This window comes from Ictidomys tridecemlineatus, chromosome 6 (genome assembly GCF_052094955.1).
Source record: "Ictidomys tridecemlineatus isolate mIctTri1 chromosome 6, mIctTri1.hap1, whole genome shotgun sequence".
NCBI classification, from domain to species: Eukaryota; Metazoa; Chordata; class Mammalia; order Rodentia; family Sciuridae; genus Ictidomys; species Ictidomys tridecemlineatus.
Genome location: NC_135482.1, coordinates 98,008,683 through 98,028,137, shown reverse-complemented (window position 1 = coordinate 98,028,137; position 19,455 = coordinate 98,008,683). Strand labels below are relative to the sequence as shown.

The 19,455-nt window shown below is 34.6% G+C and overlaps 1 protein-coding gene and 1 pseudogene across 1 annotated transcript in view; one reads left to right on the top strand and one right to left on the bottom strand.

The window, feature by feature from the left end:
- Positions 1 to 15,218: 15,218 nt before the first annotated feature.
- Positions 15,219 to 16,137, top strand: LOC144365073 (mitochondrial import receptor subunit TOM34 pseudogene; annotated as a pseudogene).
- Positions 16,138 to 16,304: 167 nt separating this feature from the next.
- The window catches only part of LOC120888565 (ovostatin), a 60,111-nt gene continuing 56,960 nt past the window's right edge, over positions 16,305 to 19,455 (bottom strand). The window contains exons 28-31 of the mRNA XM_078015864.1: positions 18,767 to 18,838; positions 17,894 to 18,059; positions 17,468 to 17,691; positions 16,305 to 16,412 (exon numbers count right to left, since the gene is read on the bottom strand). Coding sequence (XP_077871990.1) covers positions 16,305 to 16,412; positions 17,468 to 17,691; positions 17,894 to 18,059; positions 18,767 to 18,838 — 570 coding nt within the window. The remainder of the gene's footprint in view (positions 16,413 to 17,467; positions 17,692 to 17,893; positions 18,060 to 18,766; positions 18,839 to 19,455) is intronic.

The following is a 19,455-nucleotide window of genomic DNA, read 5'->3' as shown; positions in this document are numbered from 1 at the left end:
GAGAGGACATTTGGCCTTTCAATTTTTGGTATTGGCTTATTTCAGTTAGTACAATAGTCTTCAGTTTCATACATTTACCAGCAAATGCCATAATTTCATTCTTCTTTATGGCTGAGTAACATTACAATATGTATATATGCCACATTCTCTTCATCCATTCATCTGTTGAAGGGCATCTAAGCTGGTTCCATAATTTAGCTATTGTGAATTTTGCTGCTATAAACATTAATTTGGCTGCATCACTATAGTATGCTGTTTTTAAGCCCTTTGAGTATAGACTGAGGAGTGGGATAGCTAGATTAAATGGGGTCCATTTCAACTTTTCCAAGGAATCTCCATACTGCTTTCCATACTGGCTGCACCAACTTGCAATCCCACCAGCAATGTATGAGTGTGCCCTTTTCCCCACATCCTCGCCAACAATTATTGTTTGTATTCTTAATATCTGCTATTCTGACTGGAATGAGATGAAATCTTAGTTTTGATTTGCATTTCTCTAATGCTAGAGATTTTGAACATTTTTTCATGTATTTGTTGATTGATTGTGTATCATTTCTGAGAAGTGACTATTAAGTTTCTTGGCCCATTTATTGATTGGGTTATTCATATTCTTGGTGTTAAGATTTTTGAGTTCTTTATATATCCTAGATATTAGTGCTCTGTCTGATGTGTGTGTGTGTGGTAAAAATTTGCTCCCATTCTGTAGGTTTTCTATTCACTTCATTGATTGTTTGTTTTGCTGAGGAGAAGCTTTTTAGTTTCAATCCATCCCATTTATTGATTCTTGATTTTATTTTTGTGCTATAGGAGTCTTCGTAAGAAAGTTGGGGCCTAATTTAACATGATGAAGATTTGGATCTACTTTTCCTTTTATAAGGCATAGGGTCTCTGGTCTAATTCCTAGGTCTTTGATACACTATAAGTTGAATTTTGTGCATGGTGAGAGATAGAGGTTGAATTTCATTTTACTACACATGGAGTTTCAGTTTTCCCAGCACCATTTGTTGAAGAGGCTATCTTTTTTCCAATATATGTTTTTAGCACCTTTGTCTAGTATGAAATAACTGCATTTAGGTAGGTTTGTCTCTGTGTACAATTGTGCACATTGGTCTACAAGTCTATTTTGGTGCCAATATCATGCTGTTTTTGTTACTATTGCTCTGTAGTATAGTTTAAGGTCTGGTATAGTGATGTCAACTGCTTCACTCTTCTTGATAAGCATTGCTTTGGTTATTCTGGGTCTCATTTTTTCAGATGAATTTCATGACTGATTTTTCTATTTATATGAAGAATGTCATTAGGATTTTAATTGGAATTGCATTAAATCTGTATAGTGCTTTTGGTAGTATGGTCATTTTGACAATATTAATTCTGCCTATTCAAGAACAAGGTAGATCTTTCCATCTTCTAAGGTCTTCTTTGATTTCTCTCTTTAGGGTTCTGTAGTTTTCCTTTTGGAGGTCTTTCACCTCTTTCAATAAGTTGACTCCCAAATAAATTTTTTGAGGCTATTGTATATGGGGTAGTTTTTCTAGTTTCTCTTTCAGAGGATTTGTCACTGATGTGGAGAAATTCCTTTGGTTTATGGGTGTTAATTTTATATCCTGCTACTTTGCTGAATTAATTTATTAGTTCTAAAAGTTTTTTGGTGGAATTTTTTTGATCCTCTAGGTATTGAATCATGTTTTTCACAAATAGTGATAGTTTGAATTCTTCTTTTCCTATCTGTATATCTTTAATTTCTTTTGTCTAATTGCTCTGGCTAGAATTTCAAGAACTATGTTAAATAGAAGTGGTGAAAGAGGGCATCCCTGTCTTGTTCCAGTTTTTAGAGAGAATGCTTTCAATTTTTCTCCATTTAGAATAATGTTGGCCTGGGGCTTTAGCATAGATAGCTGTTACAATGTTGAGATATATTCCTGTTATCTCTAGTTTTTCTAGTGTTTTGAATATGAAGGGGTGCTGTATTTTGTCAAATGCCTTTGTGCATCTATGGGGATGACCATATGATTTTTATTCTTTAAGTCTATTGATGTGATAAATTGCATTTATTGATTTCCATATGTTGAACCAACCTTGCATCCCTGGGATTAACCCCACTTGGATGTGGTGCACTATTTTTTAAATATATTTTTGTATGTGGCTTGCCAGAATTTTATTGAGTGTTTTTGCTTCTAGGTTCATTAGAGATATTGGTCTGAAATTTTTTTTCTTTGATGTGTCTTTGTTTGGTTTTGGAATCAGGATGAATTGGCCCCATAGAATGAGTTTGGAAGTGTTCTCTATTTTTGTAGTTCATGGAATAATTTGAGGAGTATTGGTATTAGTTCTTCTTTGAAGGTCTTGTAGAACTGAGCTGTGTATCCACTGTTCCTATGATTTTTCTTGTTTGGTAGGCTTCTGATGGTATCTTCTATTTCATTGCTTGAAATCTCTCTCTCTTTTTTCTGGGCCTCTCTCTCTCCCTTGTGGGAAGCCATTGTTTACTCTGTTCCTTGATATATTGAATATATGTAACTTGCTTTTTAGTTTTACAAAATTATGCTGAGATTTCACCTTGAGACTCAGAGAAGACTTTTGGACTTGGACTTTTAGACAATGCAAAATATGCAAAGGGATTCTTGGGAATGGAATAAATGTACTTTGCATTGTGGAATGGACATAAGCTTTTGGAGGCCAGGACAGAATGTTATAGTTTGGATTTGTGGTATCCCCAAAAGCTAGTGTGTGAGATAATGCAAAAACCTTCAAAGGTGAAATAATGAAATGATAGGTTATGAGAGGTGTGACTTAATCAGTGGCTTAATCTACCAATATGGATTAATTGGGCTGTAACTGTGGGCAGGAAGGGTGTGGCTAGAGGAGGCAGTTCACTGGAGTCATGTCTTTGGGGTATAATTTTGTCCATGCTGGGCTTGCTCCCTCTGCTTCCTTGTGGTCATATCCTGAGCTATTTTCCTCCACCACAGACTGAGACCACCACTGGACTGAGACCTCTGAAACTGTGAGCCTTAAATAAACTTCACCTCTAAAAATTTATTGAACTTTATTCTTCATCAAACACCATTCTACAATTTTTTGAATGTTAGCTTAGGAATTGGAGGTAAAAACAGTTTTGTAGTTTATAAGAAAATTGACTGCCCTTGGGATGGGGAGCCCTTGCAAAAATTGATTTTTACCTGTTACTGATACTATTACAATATAAATATGATTTGATTAAATAAATAATATCTTTAGGTACTGAAAGAGATTGATTGTAAAAGAAAATCAGAGAATGTTTCCCTATACAGAAGAGATGTAAAGCAAACATTATAAATGTCTGCTGATTGTATTTCAGGACACAGTGATAGTTTTGTTTCATAAATTACTTTCTAGAAGCAACCGTGTTCTGGACATGAAGAGTGGAACCATTTATTCCCAAATATATGAAGAATAAATTAAATCACAGGTGTTATTTTCAGCTGCTATTACTGTTATTGTTATTATTAATATGTTACCTGTTCACTAGGTAGATTGCTTCCTGCATAGATGTCCCTAAGGTAAAAGTTAATGATGTTTACAAGATCAGATATTATTAAGTGAGGATGGATTTAATAAGAATTTGGTATCTTCCCCTAATTTAAGACAAATGAAAGTTTGTTTTGTTTTTTAATCTCATTGGGGCAAAATTTAGAGACACCAAGAGACAAAATCCAGTCCTAGAAGTTCACACATCCTTATTTTGCCTTCTAACTGAAACAACACTAAAATAATACATAATATCACTCTGTTGAAATGATTTTTAATTTAATCTAAGGGTAGAAAACTTTGTATTCAAGCAATTACCATGAGTGAGGTATCATAATGTTCTCTCAATTCAGGATGTTCAGGAGTACCACGGGTAGGATATACCAGCTAAATTTGATTTCTCTGTAGGATCTCTGGCTAATATTGTGCAAGAACAAAACCAGAAAGCTATCTATTAAGCTGAGAAAGAAAAACTGCCATTTGACAGAATAAAAATAAATTATTAAGAATTTATCAGCAGGATGTGGTGGTACATGCCTGTAATCTCAGCAACTCAAGGGGCTGAGGCAGGAGAATCATGAGTTTAGGGCCAGCCTGAGCAATTTAACAAGTCCCTAAGCAACTTTGTGAGATCCCGTCTAAAAATGAAAAATAAAAAAGTCTGTGGATGTGGCTCAGCGTGTAAGTGCTCCTGGGTTCAATACCTGATATCCAAAAATAAAATAAAATTAAAATTAAATTTAAAAAATCACCAAACCTGTATGTCCCTTCTCAAATCCAAATTCTACAAGTGAAAAATTTGAATTTTAAACAGCATATTTTTTTTTCCTTTCTTTATCCCTTCCATAGAGTTATGCCTAATCTGCTTTGGCATCACAAAAGTACTTTCTGAATTTTAGGTGAAATCTGAGTATTAGAGAGTAGATTCTCCAGTAAATTCTGGTTTTCCTGGGATTCTAAACATGAGTTTTTCATAAGTATACTTCACAAGTTAAAATAATACATAGAAATTCTATATATTCACATGACAGAGAAGATGCGGATCTTCATAGTTATAAACTCTGAAGCTTTCATCAGATTTGCAGGACTACATGTGAGCTGAACAAACTTGATTTAATAATTTGATTGGCATTGACTTGTTTGTGCTGATTTAATTTGCTTTCCTTTATAAAGCTACTCATCTCAGTGAAAGTTTTCCTTCTGTGATTTCAGAAATTGCTCCCAAAGTAAATCAATATTTATCTTCAGGAGTTGGTGATAACTTGGGCCAGGTGCTCATACGTACTCAACTTCTTTAAGTACTTCATGACACATTTTGAGAAATCTTTTCCACTTTTTCTGATACAATATTATCTTAATTAAAACATCATATTTAGTATTCAATCATATTTATTTTAAAAATTAAAAATAAAAAATGATTAAATATGATTTTGTTGTCTTTCCTGTATCACTGTAAAATCTTCATGTGTGTATTCTTCAGATTTGTAGAGTTTGGGGAAGTTTGATCTTTTATTAAAATATATATATTTTTTTTTAAATCCAAGAGAATCTTACAGATATGTTTTCAGAAATACCCCAAGTGATTGTGGTAAGCAGAAAAGGAGAACGTATTTACTTTACACTAGGTTTATACTGAAAAAAAAAATTTAATTTTGAAATGGAAGATAAAATACATAGATGCTTGTCAGGTGTTACTCAATAATAATTGTCAAAATAGCTATATTTATATTGAAATATTGTAAAAGTTCTACTTTTCTACGGTAAACAAACACTAGAACTAAATTAACAGCACAGATATTTCATACCTAACAAAACATTTTATGTAGTTATTCAGTGATTGCTGTGATACATTATCTTTGTTCTGAAAGCAGAATCTGAAGCAAGGACTGCAGTGCAGATAATTCATTTTAGAGGTGATCCCAGGAAACAACCGTGAGAGAGACCAGGAGATTGTGCAAGAAAGCAAAAGAGCTAATTTAAGAAACTGTATCTATAGAGGTCGATTCATGAGAAAGTGAAATGCTGATTGTCTGGTCAGTGGCGATTACTTAGAACAAAGCAGCCCACTCAGGAAAAAACATCTATCAGGCACCGACAGAAAGCCTATCAATCAGCGGGATCTCCTGACTGATGCCTATCAATCATCAGGACTCCCTGGCCAATCCTGGAGTTCAGCCATCTCCCTCAACCAACTCCAGCGGGCCTAGGGTCTCTAAAAACACCTTTTCCTGTTCCAAGCCCCTCCCTTCCTGCCTAAGCCCCATAAAATCCAAGTCAGGTCTAGTGGCTTCTCCTCAGACCCTTCTCCAGTCCACTCTGTGGGTCTGATCAAGTTCCGCCCACGAATGATATCTCAAATAAAGCCTCATTCAGAGGCCTTTTTAAATCTGCCTCCTTTGGTCACTGCCTTGCCTGATCTTACACTGGTTTCAAGGTGATTTTACCAGAAGCATGTGGAATGACCCTGGGGTTTCCTGAGTAAAAGCAGGAGGCAGGAGCATTTGTCTAGTGGTTTTAGTCTCTGCTAGTTGAAGTTTGCTCTTGGAAACATTAAGCCTGTGCTTCCCATTTAAAATTGTACACAGGCTAAACTGGCTACCAGGACTCCAGAAAAAGTCCTCAGGCAGAAAGAATGAAATTGGTGGTGGAGTGACTGAAGGAGGATGCTGTGGGTGGGAGAACTTGAACATGTGCTGCATTGTGAAGATTCTGAAATTTTTCTTTGGTTGAAACAGTGGAAATGTTCTCTTAACATAAATCCCAATTCCAAAGTGTCTTCCTTTCCATCACAGTTCACTTCTCTAAGAACTAAGAGGTTTCAAAAGGTATCTGTTTGCATGGTGTGTTGTATTCTGCGACTGCAAATTCATCTGGAAGAGAGAAATTGTTACTCGAAACAGTCTTACAACATTGTTTAAGAAGAAAACATCTTTATTATCTGTTTATAAATAAGCTCTCATACATCTATGCTACTATAACAACTTCTATGATTGATAACTGTCAGATATACTTTTATTCCTATGACTTTTGTACAAATATAATGATCATTCTTAAGTGTTTTCAGGTATGATCTTTTGTACATGATCTTTGGTACATGTTATCCATGTTCTGTAAATGAACTTTTGTACATGTTAGCTATTAAAACTCTGAAGTATTTGGTATTAGATGATATGCAAAGTTTAAAAACACCAAATAACAAGTAAAGTTTTCAAAAAGAGAAAGTATAAATGGAGAAAGCAATAATTGGCTTATGTATAATTAAATGCAGAATATGATGGCACTCAAATGAAGTAAAATTCTTACCAGTTGCATAGTAATCATAGAGCTGGACAGATGCAGGCTTGATGTTGGATACAAGTGCATCTTGTTCAATGGAAAATGAGAATTGAATTTCCTTTTGAGTAATCTAGGAATAAATGAATATTTTTAGCATATAAAGCATATTTTTCAAGTTTTTCCCCATTTCAAATATTTAGAATTATTTTTAAAATGCTCTTTTGGTGAGGTAGAGATGTGGGTCATTGATAGCGTCTAGCATGCTCAAGGCCCTGTTTTCAATCCCCAGTACCTCCAAAAACAAAACAAAATGAAACTACAATGAAAGTAACAACAACAACAAAACAAACAAAAACAAAGATAAAACAATGCTCCTACTTATACCCATAGAAAAATAGAAAAAAAACCATAAAAAATAAAAACCAATTGTGCCTGTAGCATATACACCAACAGCCAAATCAAATTATAATATTAAACTTACATTCTCCAAGTAGAAAAACACATGTGTAGTTTTGATTTCTATGCGTTGTACTTTGCCATCTTCTTGAAGCTAAAAATAAGGCAAAAAAGTATACTGAACATTTAGGGGACTAGAAATATGAACAACTTATAATCCAAAAATAAAAATATTTAATTTTAATTTGGTAATTTTCTTGCATCTTTATAAATACTTGTGAAGTTTCCATGTAGCCTCAACAATAAATACTAATCTTTGGGTATCATTTGTTCAACATTTTTGAGAGATCTGTCTATATAATATTGGTTTCTAAAAAAAAACATATTAAGTAGAATAATAGTATGGAATAGAATAACCAAACACTAACTTACCTTTTCAACTTCAATATAAATTTATTTTTAATTGGAAAATAATAGTTGTGCATATTTAAAGAGTGCATTGTGGTATTTTCATCTATCTATACACTGTAGAAAGATTAAAATGAAATAGCTAATATATTCATTATTGCACTAACTTCCCTCCATCAGGTTTAAAACATACAGTATTAATAATCATGGTCTACCTGTAGTTCCATATGTCACTACAACTTATTCCTCTGGTATAACTGAAATGCTGTACTTTTTGATCAACATCTTTTCTTTTACTAGCTCTTACTCTTGCCCCAAACTCTGGTCCAAATCATTCTACTCTGTTTTTATGACATCACATTTTAAAATTTTGATTTCACATATAAATGAGATCATATGGTATTTTTTTCTCTGCTTGGATTATTTCATTTAGCACAATATCCTCCAGTTTCATCCACATTGTTACAAATGACAGAATTTCTATTTTAGAGTTTAGCATTCCACTCTACATATATGCTACTGTACACACAAACCACATTTCCTTTATCCATTTGTCTGCTGTTGTTCACATAAGCTGCTTCCTATTCCGGCCAATGTGAATAATGCTGAAATGAACATGGGAGTACAGATGTCCCTTTGATATGCCAATTTCAATTCCTTTGCATATTTGCCCAGAAGTGGGGATGTTGGACTGTATAGTAATTCTATTTTGTTTGTTGAAGAAATCCCACATTCTCTTCCAAAATGGCTAAACAATAATATATTCCCACCAATAATGTACAAGGGCACTACTTCTGCACCATCAATGCCAAAATTGGTTATCATTCATGGTTTTGATAATGGCAATTCTAACATATGGAAGGTGTTAGCTCACTGTGGTTTTAATTAGCATTTCTCTGATGATTAGATGTCTTGAGAATTTTTTATCTATCTGTTGGTCATTTATATCTATTATTTTGAGAAATGTCTTTTCAAATTTTTTGCCTGTTTTTTTATTGGATAATTTGTTTTCTTGCTACTGAGTTATTTGAGTTTCTTATGTAATTTCAATATCAGCCCCTTATCAGATTGTGTTTTGCAAATATTTTCTCCCATCCTACAAGTTATCTCTTCACTTTTTTAAAGAAATTTTTTATTTGTTTTAATTAGTAACACATGACAGTAGAATGCATTTATGTACTTTGATATATCATACATAGGTGGGGTATAATTCCTCATTTTTCTAATTATTTTCTTTGCTGTGCAGATGCTTTTGAGTTTGACACAATCTTATTTGCCTGGTTTTGCTTTTGTTGCCTGAATTTTTCAGTTCTATTCAAGAAATCATTACCCAGACCCATGTTATGGAGTTTTCCCCTTGTTTTTGTCTAGTACCTCAACTGTTGAATCTGACATCCATCTTGAGTTGATTTTTATATATGGTGTGAGACAAAGGTCCAATTACATTCTTCTGTGTGTAGATATTCAATTTTCTCAGCAGCACCATTTATTAAAGAGACTGTCCTTTCCCATGTGTATTCTTCATATCTTTGCCCAAAATCAACTGATTCTAGTTGGGTATATTTTTAAGTTTCTGTCTTGTTCTATTGATCAGTTCTATTGGTCAGTATGTTATGATAATACAATGCTGTTTTGATTATAATTGTTTTCTCATAAGTTTTGAAATTAAAGAGGAGTTGATATCTCTGCCCTTGTTCTTTTTCTCAAGATTGTTTTGGCTCTTTAGAGTTTTTCCTGGTTCCCAAAACTTTGAGAATTTTTTTTCTATTTTTAGTAAGCATGCCATTAGAATTTTGAAAGGGATTGCACTGAATCTGTAGGCTGCTTTGGTTAGTAGGGTATTTTAACAATATTAATTCTTTCAATCTATGAACATGAAAGATAATTCCACTTTTTTGTGTTTCCTTCAATTTTTTCATCAATATTATATATGATTTCAATGTACAGATTTTTTTTACCTGTTTGGTCACATTTACTTTGAAGTATATATATATATATATATATATATATATATATATATATATATATATATATATTCATTCATTCATTTATTTATTTTTAAATATTTTTTAGTTGTCAATGGATCTTTATATGTGGCGCTGAGAATCAAATCCTGTGCCTCACACAAGTCAGGCAAGTGTTCCACCACTGAGCCACTACCCCAGCCCTGATTTTCATTTATTTTTGATGCTATTATAAATTAAATTCCTTTTCAGATAATTTGTTGTTAGTATTTTAACATTCTATTGATTTTTGTATATTGATCTTTAATCTATAACTTTACTGAAATTGTTTATCAGTTCTAACAGTTGTTTTTTTGGTTTTTGTTTTTTGTTTTGCTGAGTCTTTTGTATGATCATGTCACCAGCATTGAGAGAAAATTTCACTTCTTGCTTCCTAATTGGTGCCTTTTATTTATTTTCTTGACTTTTTTTTTTTTTTGCTCTGTGTATGACTTCTAGTAATGCATTGAATAAAAGTGGTGAGAATCGGCATCTTTGTCTTGTTTCACATATTCAAGAGAAAGCTTTTAATTTTTATTCACCATTGAATGTAATACTAGCTGAATTCAAATAAATTTGAGAACTGAATAATGTTCTATTGGATATATATGTGATTTAATCTTTATTCCTTAAGAATAGAAAATGTGTTGTATTTTCATCAATTTATGACAAATGTATAACACAGAGCATAATACATTATAGCTATTCTGAAGCTCTTTAAAATAAAGGCATTTAATTCTTTACCTTCTCAACTGAAGATTTATCAGGTACAAATCCTGAGAGCATCTTCACATCAATGATTGCCATGTTGGAAGAGTTGTGCCTTCCAGAATAACTTTAAAAAATACAAAATTTAAAACTCAGATAAGTGTTGATCATTATTTAAGAAAACAGTTTACCAATAAAATATATTTACATTTATTGTTCTGAGACTAAACCCTCAGAATAAACTGAAATTAGTGGTATTCCAAAATGAAACAACATACATTTCAATCCATTTCCAAGTCTACATAGAAAGCGGAGCCCAAGTAATATTCTTGTTTTGGAATTTGGAGTTCCCAAAGTAAGAGCTACAATATGCTGCAAATGTTAATTTATGAAATAGAAATTTGAGAGAAATACAATTCTTGCTTTTTTTTTCTGTTACTGGGGATTGAACTCAGGGGCACTTGGTCACTGAGCCACATCTCCAGTCCTATTTTGTATATTATTTAGAGACAGGGTTGCTTAGTTGCTTAATGATAAATTAACATTTATTGAGCATATACTATGTATTCCATATTAAGTGCTTTTTATGTAATAACAATATTTCCAATGACCCAGTGAATTCAATGCTACTTTAGTCTTCATTTTGTAAAGGAGGGAAATGAAGTTCAGAGAGATAACTAACTTGTCACTGAGTTGCTTAGTGCCTTCCTTTTGCTGAGGCTGGCTTTGTGATCTTCCTTTCTCAGACTTCCAAGTGGCTGAGAGGGAATATAATTCTTATAGAGAAATTTATAAAACTTTTTTTGTACAATTCTCTTTTCTGTCTTCCATTCAACGTTTCTGAAGCCATATTTATTTTTATCTAGTTTATTGCACACAATTTTGGTAATTTAAAAAGATAAAATATAGTTCCCTAGATAACAGAAATAGGCCAACTTCTTTCATTAAAAGATTGGTGTATGGTTTTATCTGAAGGCAGGAAGAAAACCTAGGCTATCTTTATTAGAGGTAGAGACACATCTTAATTTACCAACAAAACAAAAAATGTCATTACCTGGCTGAAACCACAAGATCAAACTTTGAATCAAATAATCCTCTGCAGAAAGCATTGGCTGTATTTACAGAAAGGGAAAACCCAGATGACTTCTTGGGCAGCAGGATATTATATTTCAGAGTTGTCTTAAATAAACATAGAATATTTTACATATCAATAAAAATAATTTTTCATTTATTACCTCCTTATTGAAGTTTAAAATTAATTTAAAGATCAATTTGAACCTATGTACTTCCTATTTTGTATGCTACTGGTAATAGTAGTTATGATAAATTAACATTTATTGAGCATATGCTATGTACTCCCTTTTCAGTGCTTTTTATGTAATAACTTATTATTTCCAATGGCCTAGTTAATTTATTGCTACTTTAGTTTTCACTTTGTAAAAAAGGGAAATTAGGTTCAGAGAGATTACTAACTTTTCAAACCTTACACAGCTAAGCAATAGCAGAGCTAAATTATATCTATACTATCTTTGGGGAAATAATTAAAATGATCTGATTTTTGTTGTAAGAAACAGCTAATATTATAATGCAAGAGTTACAAGATTAAGGAGAATACCTGTATTAAATGAATAAAAAATTATGAATCAAAATCAATAATAACATGATTTGGAAATACATTTAGTTAAAGATTTAATTTGACCTAATAATCACACTAATAGAAATGTATTCTGAAGTTGCATTTGCCTAAGTTTGAAGTAATTTACATATATTATTCATTAAAATACTATATGTAATAGTGAAAGAAGAAAAATAATCCAAATGACCATTAATACCTAATTTATTTTTTATACTCTGTCATATCTATATTGTGTAAAAATGCCAGCTATAAAAACAGAAGGTATGTTAGAATTAATATTCACCACTTCCTAGCCCTTATTGAAATATCTTATATAGGCAAAGATCTTAAATGTATGTTAAGACATGTTGATGAAATTGATACAAAAATTGACTTTTGCATGGTCCCAATGTAATATTTTAAATATTAATTGGTAGATTCAAAGCAGAAAATAAAACAGCAGAAGAAATTTGGCCATTATTTGAAGGTGTTCAGCTAATGGTAAAACATAATAACATCAAGAGTGATATATTTCTGTATGTGAGCAAAATGAATAAAAGATTAACTTTCAGTTAATAGAAAACACAGGTAATGAGGCAACAAATTAAATAATGCCCCAAAGAGAACAATCTGATAAATCCAGAATGAAGGACATTCTACAACACAAATAGTCTGAGTCTTCAAAAAGTTAATGTCACACACACAAAAATATAAAAGATCCGATAGATCTATTAAGTTAAAAGAGATTTATGAAGCACAATGAACAATTGCAAAGCATTTCCATGATAAAATCTGGTTTAAAAAAGAAAAGACCTACAAAATAGATTTGGTGGTAATTAAATTATATTATAAACTATTATGCTCTTGTGCTAGTTGTGATAATGGCATTGTGCCAAACAATGAAACATTTTGGACCTGCATTATAACATACTTAGGAGTGGTATGATGCCTCTAATTTACTTTAAAATTCAGTTAAAATAGAAAAAAAAAACAAGTAAAGCAAATAGAAAAAATTGTGAACAATGTTGATCTGGATATTTGTTATACTACACTTCTTAGTTCCATGTGTATTTGACAATTGTGATAAATATGGGAAAAAGTCCAGATTTACCTGCATGTATACACAGCCCTCACCACTCACATCCACAGTGTAGTTTTTCTGAATTTCTGGTAATGGAATTTGTTGTAGCAGCAATCGGTTCTCTTCATTCACTTGGAAGGCCATATTGAATGCTTTGTCAGAGGAAATTTGCACCAAATTTTGTCTGTTCTTAGAATAAGTAAGCCTTTGGAATAGAGTTAGAGCTTGGAGAGCCACAACAGTATCCTAAAATAATAATGACAGGATTGTATTAGAGCATATTCTAGGACTTAGAAATCACAGTCAAATATAGCTGTGATTCATTAAAAATGGTTTTAAAAGCTACTGCAATTTTTGTTAATTTTTCATTGTTTGTCTTGAATATTGTATAATTTATCAAAAATAAATGCTTTTGTTTTTTGTTTGTTCCAGGTGTAGTAGTGTACATCAGTAATTTTAGTGACTCTGGAGGCTGAGGCAAGAGGACCACAAGTTCCAGGCACAATGTAGGGAGGTCCTCAGCATCTTAATGACACCTTAATAATAAACAATGAAAAGAACTGGAGATTGTTGTGGTTTGGATGTGAAGTGTCCCCAAAAACTCATGTGTGAGACAATGCAAGAAAGTTTAGAGGAGAAATGATTGGGTTATGAGAGCTGTAACCTAATCAGTGAATTAATCACCTGATGGGATTAATTGAGTGGTAATTGAAGGCAGGTGAAGTATGGCTGGAGGAGGTGGGGCCCTGGGGACATGAGGTTTATATTTGTATTTGGCAAGTGGAGAGTTCTCTCTCTGCTCTCTGATCATTATGTGAGCTGCTTCTTTCTGTCACTCTTCAGCCATGATGTTCTGCCCCTACTTGAGCTCCAAGGAATAGAGTGGACTGTCTATGGACAGTCTCTGAAACCATGAGCCCCCAAATAAACTTTTATTCCTCTAACATTTTTCTGGTTGTGTCTTTTAGTCACAGCAGCATAAAAGCTGACTAAAACAGGGATGTAGCTCAGTAGTAATGCATCCCTGTGTTCAATTCCCAGTACCTAACTAATAAATGAGATTTATGGCAACATTTCCATCCTACTCTTTCATGAAGACAAAACTGTCATCTAATATAAAACACATGTGAGAAGAAATAAGGAAATTTTTAAAATCCCTACTGAGTCAGACTACCAGATATTAAAACATAAAAAGCTAAAAGTTAGTGAAAAAAATGAGAAGCCTAAAATGACAAGAATATGTAATTTTATTTTCCAATAAAAGCAGTGTTTTTAATAAGTAGCAAGATTAATTAGTGCATAAATGACATTGAGACAACTGGTTACTCAAAAATTTTTAAAAAAACAAGTTATGTCTCTACCATATGTCTATATCAAAATATCATAAATTAATTTATAATTGAAAACAATTAATTAATAATTAAATGTAATTAATCCATAAATGTATGGACATATATTTATATAGTTTTTGTTTTGTCTTTTTTGTTACTCTTAGCCTACTATTAAAGTCAGATCTTTAAACAACATTATAGAATTAATTAAAAATGAAAAGAAAAAAATCCCTATTTATCCAAAATATTACACAATTTGAAAGAAAAAATAGAAACCTGGAAAGGATATCACATACATCAGCATGACTGATACTTTTATTGTATTCAGAAATCTTAAAAAGTATCAAGAAAAAGATGAATACTCCTATTAGAAAACATGCAAATGAAATGTGACCAGGAGACTAAACACATGTGAAATAAGAGAACTAAGAGAGGAAAGAATATATAAGTAGAAACCATGGGTATTTATTTTTACAGAGAATAAGTGGTCACTTTTATTGTATCAGATCAAAAGAGATTTGGCCAATGATTTTGCAGTTAGAGAAAGATTCTCATTGCTAACAAGAAAACATTGACACAATTTTTTTGATAAAATTATGGCTTTAATTTTAAATATAAATTTTTAGCATGTAGGTATTCCTATTTTAAAATTCCACTTTTAAAATTTAAAAGCTGGGCTGGGGATGTGGCTCAAGCGGTAGCGTGCTCCCCTGACATGGGGTGGGCGGCACTGGGTTGGATCCTCAGCACCAAATAAAATAAAATAAAGATGCTGTGTCCACTGAAAACTGAAAAATAAATATTTAAAAAAATTCTCTCTCTCTATCTCTCAAAATAAATAAAATAAAATAAAAAATAAAAAAATAAAGCCTCGTGTGCCCGCCAGGCTCGGGATGACCCCCACACTCCCAGACTCTGTGGAGGGGCTCAGTGCCACCGGCAAACAGAGCTTCCGCAAAGGCCAGTAAGCGGAGTCCTCAGCGCTCTACTGTTGTGCGCTGAGGTTGCTGCAGGTGCGAGGTTCTTCAGACCCTGAAGAAGAGAGTGTTCTCTACTCCAACGGAGCAGCATGCCACTTAAAGGATGGAAACTGCACAGACTGCATCAAAGACTGCACTTCAGTATTGGCCTTGGTTCCCTTCAGCATGAAGCCTCTGCTGCGGCGAGCATCTGCCTATGAGGCCCTAGAGAAGTATCCTCAGGCCTATGTTGACTACAAGACTGTACTACAAATTGATGACAGTGTGGCATCAGCCCTGAAAGGCGTCACCAGAATGACCAGAGCTCCCATGGATTCACTTGGGCCTGAGTGGCGCCTGAAGCTGCGCTCTATCCCTGTGGTGCCTGTCTCAGACCAGAAGAGGTGGAATTCCTTGCCTTCAGAAAACAAACAGACAACCAAAAACAAATCCAAGGAAACTACAAAGAGCAGAGTGCCTTCTGCTGGGGATGTGGAGAGAGCCAGAGGTCTGAAGGAAGAAGGCAATGAGCTTGTAAAGAAGGGCAACCATAAGAAAGCTATTGAGAAGTACAATGAAAGCCTCTTGTTTAGTAACCTGGAATCTACCATGGACAGCCACAGAGCACTCTTCACTGGTCCTGAATCAGGACAAGGAGGCAGTGAAGGACTGCACAGAAGCCCTCAAGCTGGGTGGCAAGAACATGAGAGCATTATACAGTCAGGCTCAAGCCTACAAGTCACTCAAGGACTATAAATCCAGCCTTGCAGACATTAGCAGCCTCCTAAAAATTGAGCTCAGGAATGGCCCTGCACAGAAGCTAAGGCAGGAAGTTAACCAGAAACTGAAATAAAACCTCAAAGGGCGGCAGGAATCTTTTGTCAGACCTTCCCAGAGAAGCCAGAGGTGTCCTCCCCTGCAGCCACCCCCCAAACCTAGCATGCCCCACAGGGAGCTTTGAAATACCCTCTTCAGCCCCTCCAACAGCAGTGGCCTCCACCTTTGAGAGGCTTTGCTTGTTCAAGTTAAGCCAGCATAGTCAAGCACAGACATGGTTTCACCACAAAGGGCCTTGCTAGAGCTAAGTGTGAAGCTAGAGCCCTGTTCCCATCTTGCTGCCTCAGTTAGCTAGCATATCAGACAAGCAGGTCCTCAACAGCAAAGCACTTGGCTTTGTCCCTGCCTCAAGTGTGCTGCAGACTGAATGCTGCCTTTGTAGCTGCATCAGACCTCACCTCTCTGCAGTTAATCTGAACTTAGCTCCTGAGTAGAGGTGGGGGAGAAGCTAAAATCTCTGGCCCACCTACACCCAAAGCAGTCTGTTGAGCTGGTTCTCCAGTGCTGCAGCTGCTGTCCCCACCCTGTCTTGGGCACAGTTTTCTGTCAGCCCCAGTGCCTTTTTTCCAGGCCCTGCTCTGGTGAGAAGGCAGAGCTGTGATCCTTAGATGGCTCTGCCCTTGACTCTGTGCTGCTGCCTTCTACATGGAGGTACCTAAGCTATTGCAAGAGCCCAATGGTTATGGACACACCTCTTGGGATGGGGAGAGGGGCCTCCTTGAGGTCAGTATCCTTCCATTCTGGGAAGCAATTTGCCTCCCCACCCTCCTCCCCAAAGTGGTGGCCCCTCCAGGCTTCTTAGTTCTTTGTAATATGTTGAAGTTAATTTGAACTGACTGAATTTGTTGAACTGTGTGTTAAGCTATTGCATTAAAAGGCTTTCTTCTATACAGAAAAAAAAATTAAAAGCTAATTATCTTTTGAATAAATACTTGCAGTTCTTACTAGAGAAAATATTCCCCAAAACCTGAAACACAGCAAATTTAAAAATTATAGGCACGTGTGAACATACCACATTGAAATCCACTATTCTGTACAATTAATGTCCACCCATTAAAGATTACTATGAGCTATAGGTGAAATAAGCATAGCAAGCTTAATAGTGATAACAAATTTAATTGGAAAATATATATTTTTAATATCTTTATTTTATTTACTTATTTTTATGTGGTGCTGAGGATCAAACCCAGGGCCCCACACGTGCTAGGTGAGCGCTCTACCGCTGAGCCACAACCCCCGTTCCCCCGCCACCGCAGGAAAAATATAATTTATACATTAAAAGACCAACACTGCCAAGGCCAAGTAGGTGCCCAGTTTTCTTAGAGATTTAGAAAAGATATTGTTACCTTCGTGGAGGAGAAACCTCCATAGGAATTTTGCTGCTTTGCTACCCACTGTACAACCTGTGAAGCACTGGACAGCTCTTCTGAAGTCAGCCTCGGCTTGGAAAGAAGGGCTAGTAGGCCATAAGAGGTTGTCTCTATGTTTGCAGAGGAAGACTGAGGATAGTAGAAAGAGGATGAGCCTTCCATAGAAATTCGCTCTTCCAGTTCCCAATACACTGAGCCACCTGAGAAAAAAGTGAAGGGAAGTCAGTAGTAGCACCTATGTCAAAGCACAGGATTTTATATGCGAGTAACTGGACCGGTGATATCTGAGGGAGTGCAAACCCCACAATTAGAAATACAGAAACATGAAAGGATGTTAATTATACCCCTTCTAGCCATTTTTCTTGTTCAATATGTGATTCCAAAGATGTCAAAGGTACTCACCTGCTTTCTTTGCTTTCTTGCTCAGCTCATTGATGAAGAATTCTCTTTTGTCTTTATATTGTACTAAACTGAAAGTGTAGGCCAAAAGAGCCTGGTCATAGGTAGTCAGAACTCTCTTCCTAGATGCAGCCTCTATGTACTGGAGACCCTTTTGAACTGCCACAAACTGCAAAAAGAAAGGAAAAGAAAAAATCTTTGCACATGAAAACATATGTCCAAATATAGGTAGGTGTGTTTTTACCAGAAAAAAATCAGGAGTGAATCTTGTTTGTGCTGAAATGTTCAAAGGGAAATTCAATGAATTTATTTTAATATCTGCATAGTTCTACCTGCACAGTGTGATTTGACTATTAAATCACTGTTTAAATAAATACTTAGAAGGAAAAGTTTATTTTGGCTCAAGATTTCAGAGGGTTAGCCCACAGTCAGCTATGGGCCTGAGATGAAGCAGAACAATCATGGTTGAAGGGCTTGTTAGAGGAAAGCAGCTCAGGACAAGATAGTAATTAAGCAGAGAGAGCTCTGCTCAAGGACAAAATGTGAATTCCAAAGTCACATCCATAGTGACCCATCTTCACCAGTCGCACCTTGCCTTCCTATAATTACCACCCAGTTAATCCATTTTAGTGAGTTAATGCACTAATCAGGTTACACCTCTCATAATCTAATCATTTCACCTTTGAATGTTATTGCATCATCCCACACAATACCTTTTGGGGGACACCTTGTATTTAAATCTAACAGAAGGAAATTGGTTCAGCAGTATTCTGCAACAGCTCTGAACACACAGTTTTAGATCTATTACTATATTGTTAGCATAAAGTTTTGAATTCTTAAGAAGCTAGTTAGTGGTATCACTTGTGAACGACTTACTGAGACTGGATGACCAGCTTCAAGCAGAGCGTTGATGACATATGCAGTGAGGGAGATTTCATTATCTTCTCCCTAAATAAAACATGATCATGTCAGTTTCATGAAATTCAGAGGAAAAGAAGACTTTCTTTTGAAATGCAATGTATTGTTAGCCTTTATAATTATAATGTACCAATTAAAATAATAATAAAATTAGAAGAAGAAGGATTAGAAGATCAGAGCAAGCAGATAGTGAAGGGCAGAGGGGAGGGAAAGGAAGGTTCAGGGAAATGAGATTGATCCAATTATATTATATGCAGGTACAAATATGGAATAATGAAACCCACTATTACATATAATTGTAATGTATGAATGGAAAAATAAATGTAATATATTGTGGAAACTTCAGATTTGTACATGTTTTCCTAATTTGGGGGGCAAAGATTTTCATATCCTCAAAAGATACTTCTCTTAAATTAGGAAATAGTGTATGAAAATATAAAACATTTATAGAAATAGTAACATAATTTAGAAAAATAAATTATGGTCCTACAAATGTATTTAAAATCAAAGGAGGCATAGGATGCTCGGCAAATATCTCCCAACTCTCTCCTTCATTCTCACCCCAGAAAGAACCTAGAAAGTGTCATGGAAAATGCAGACTAACATATTACAATGATTAAAAGAGTGTAGCATAAAAGAGAGAGGCA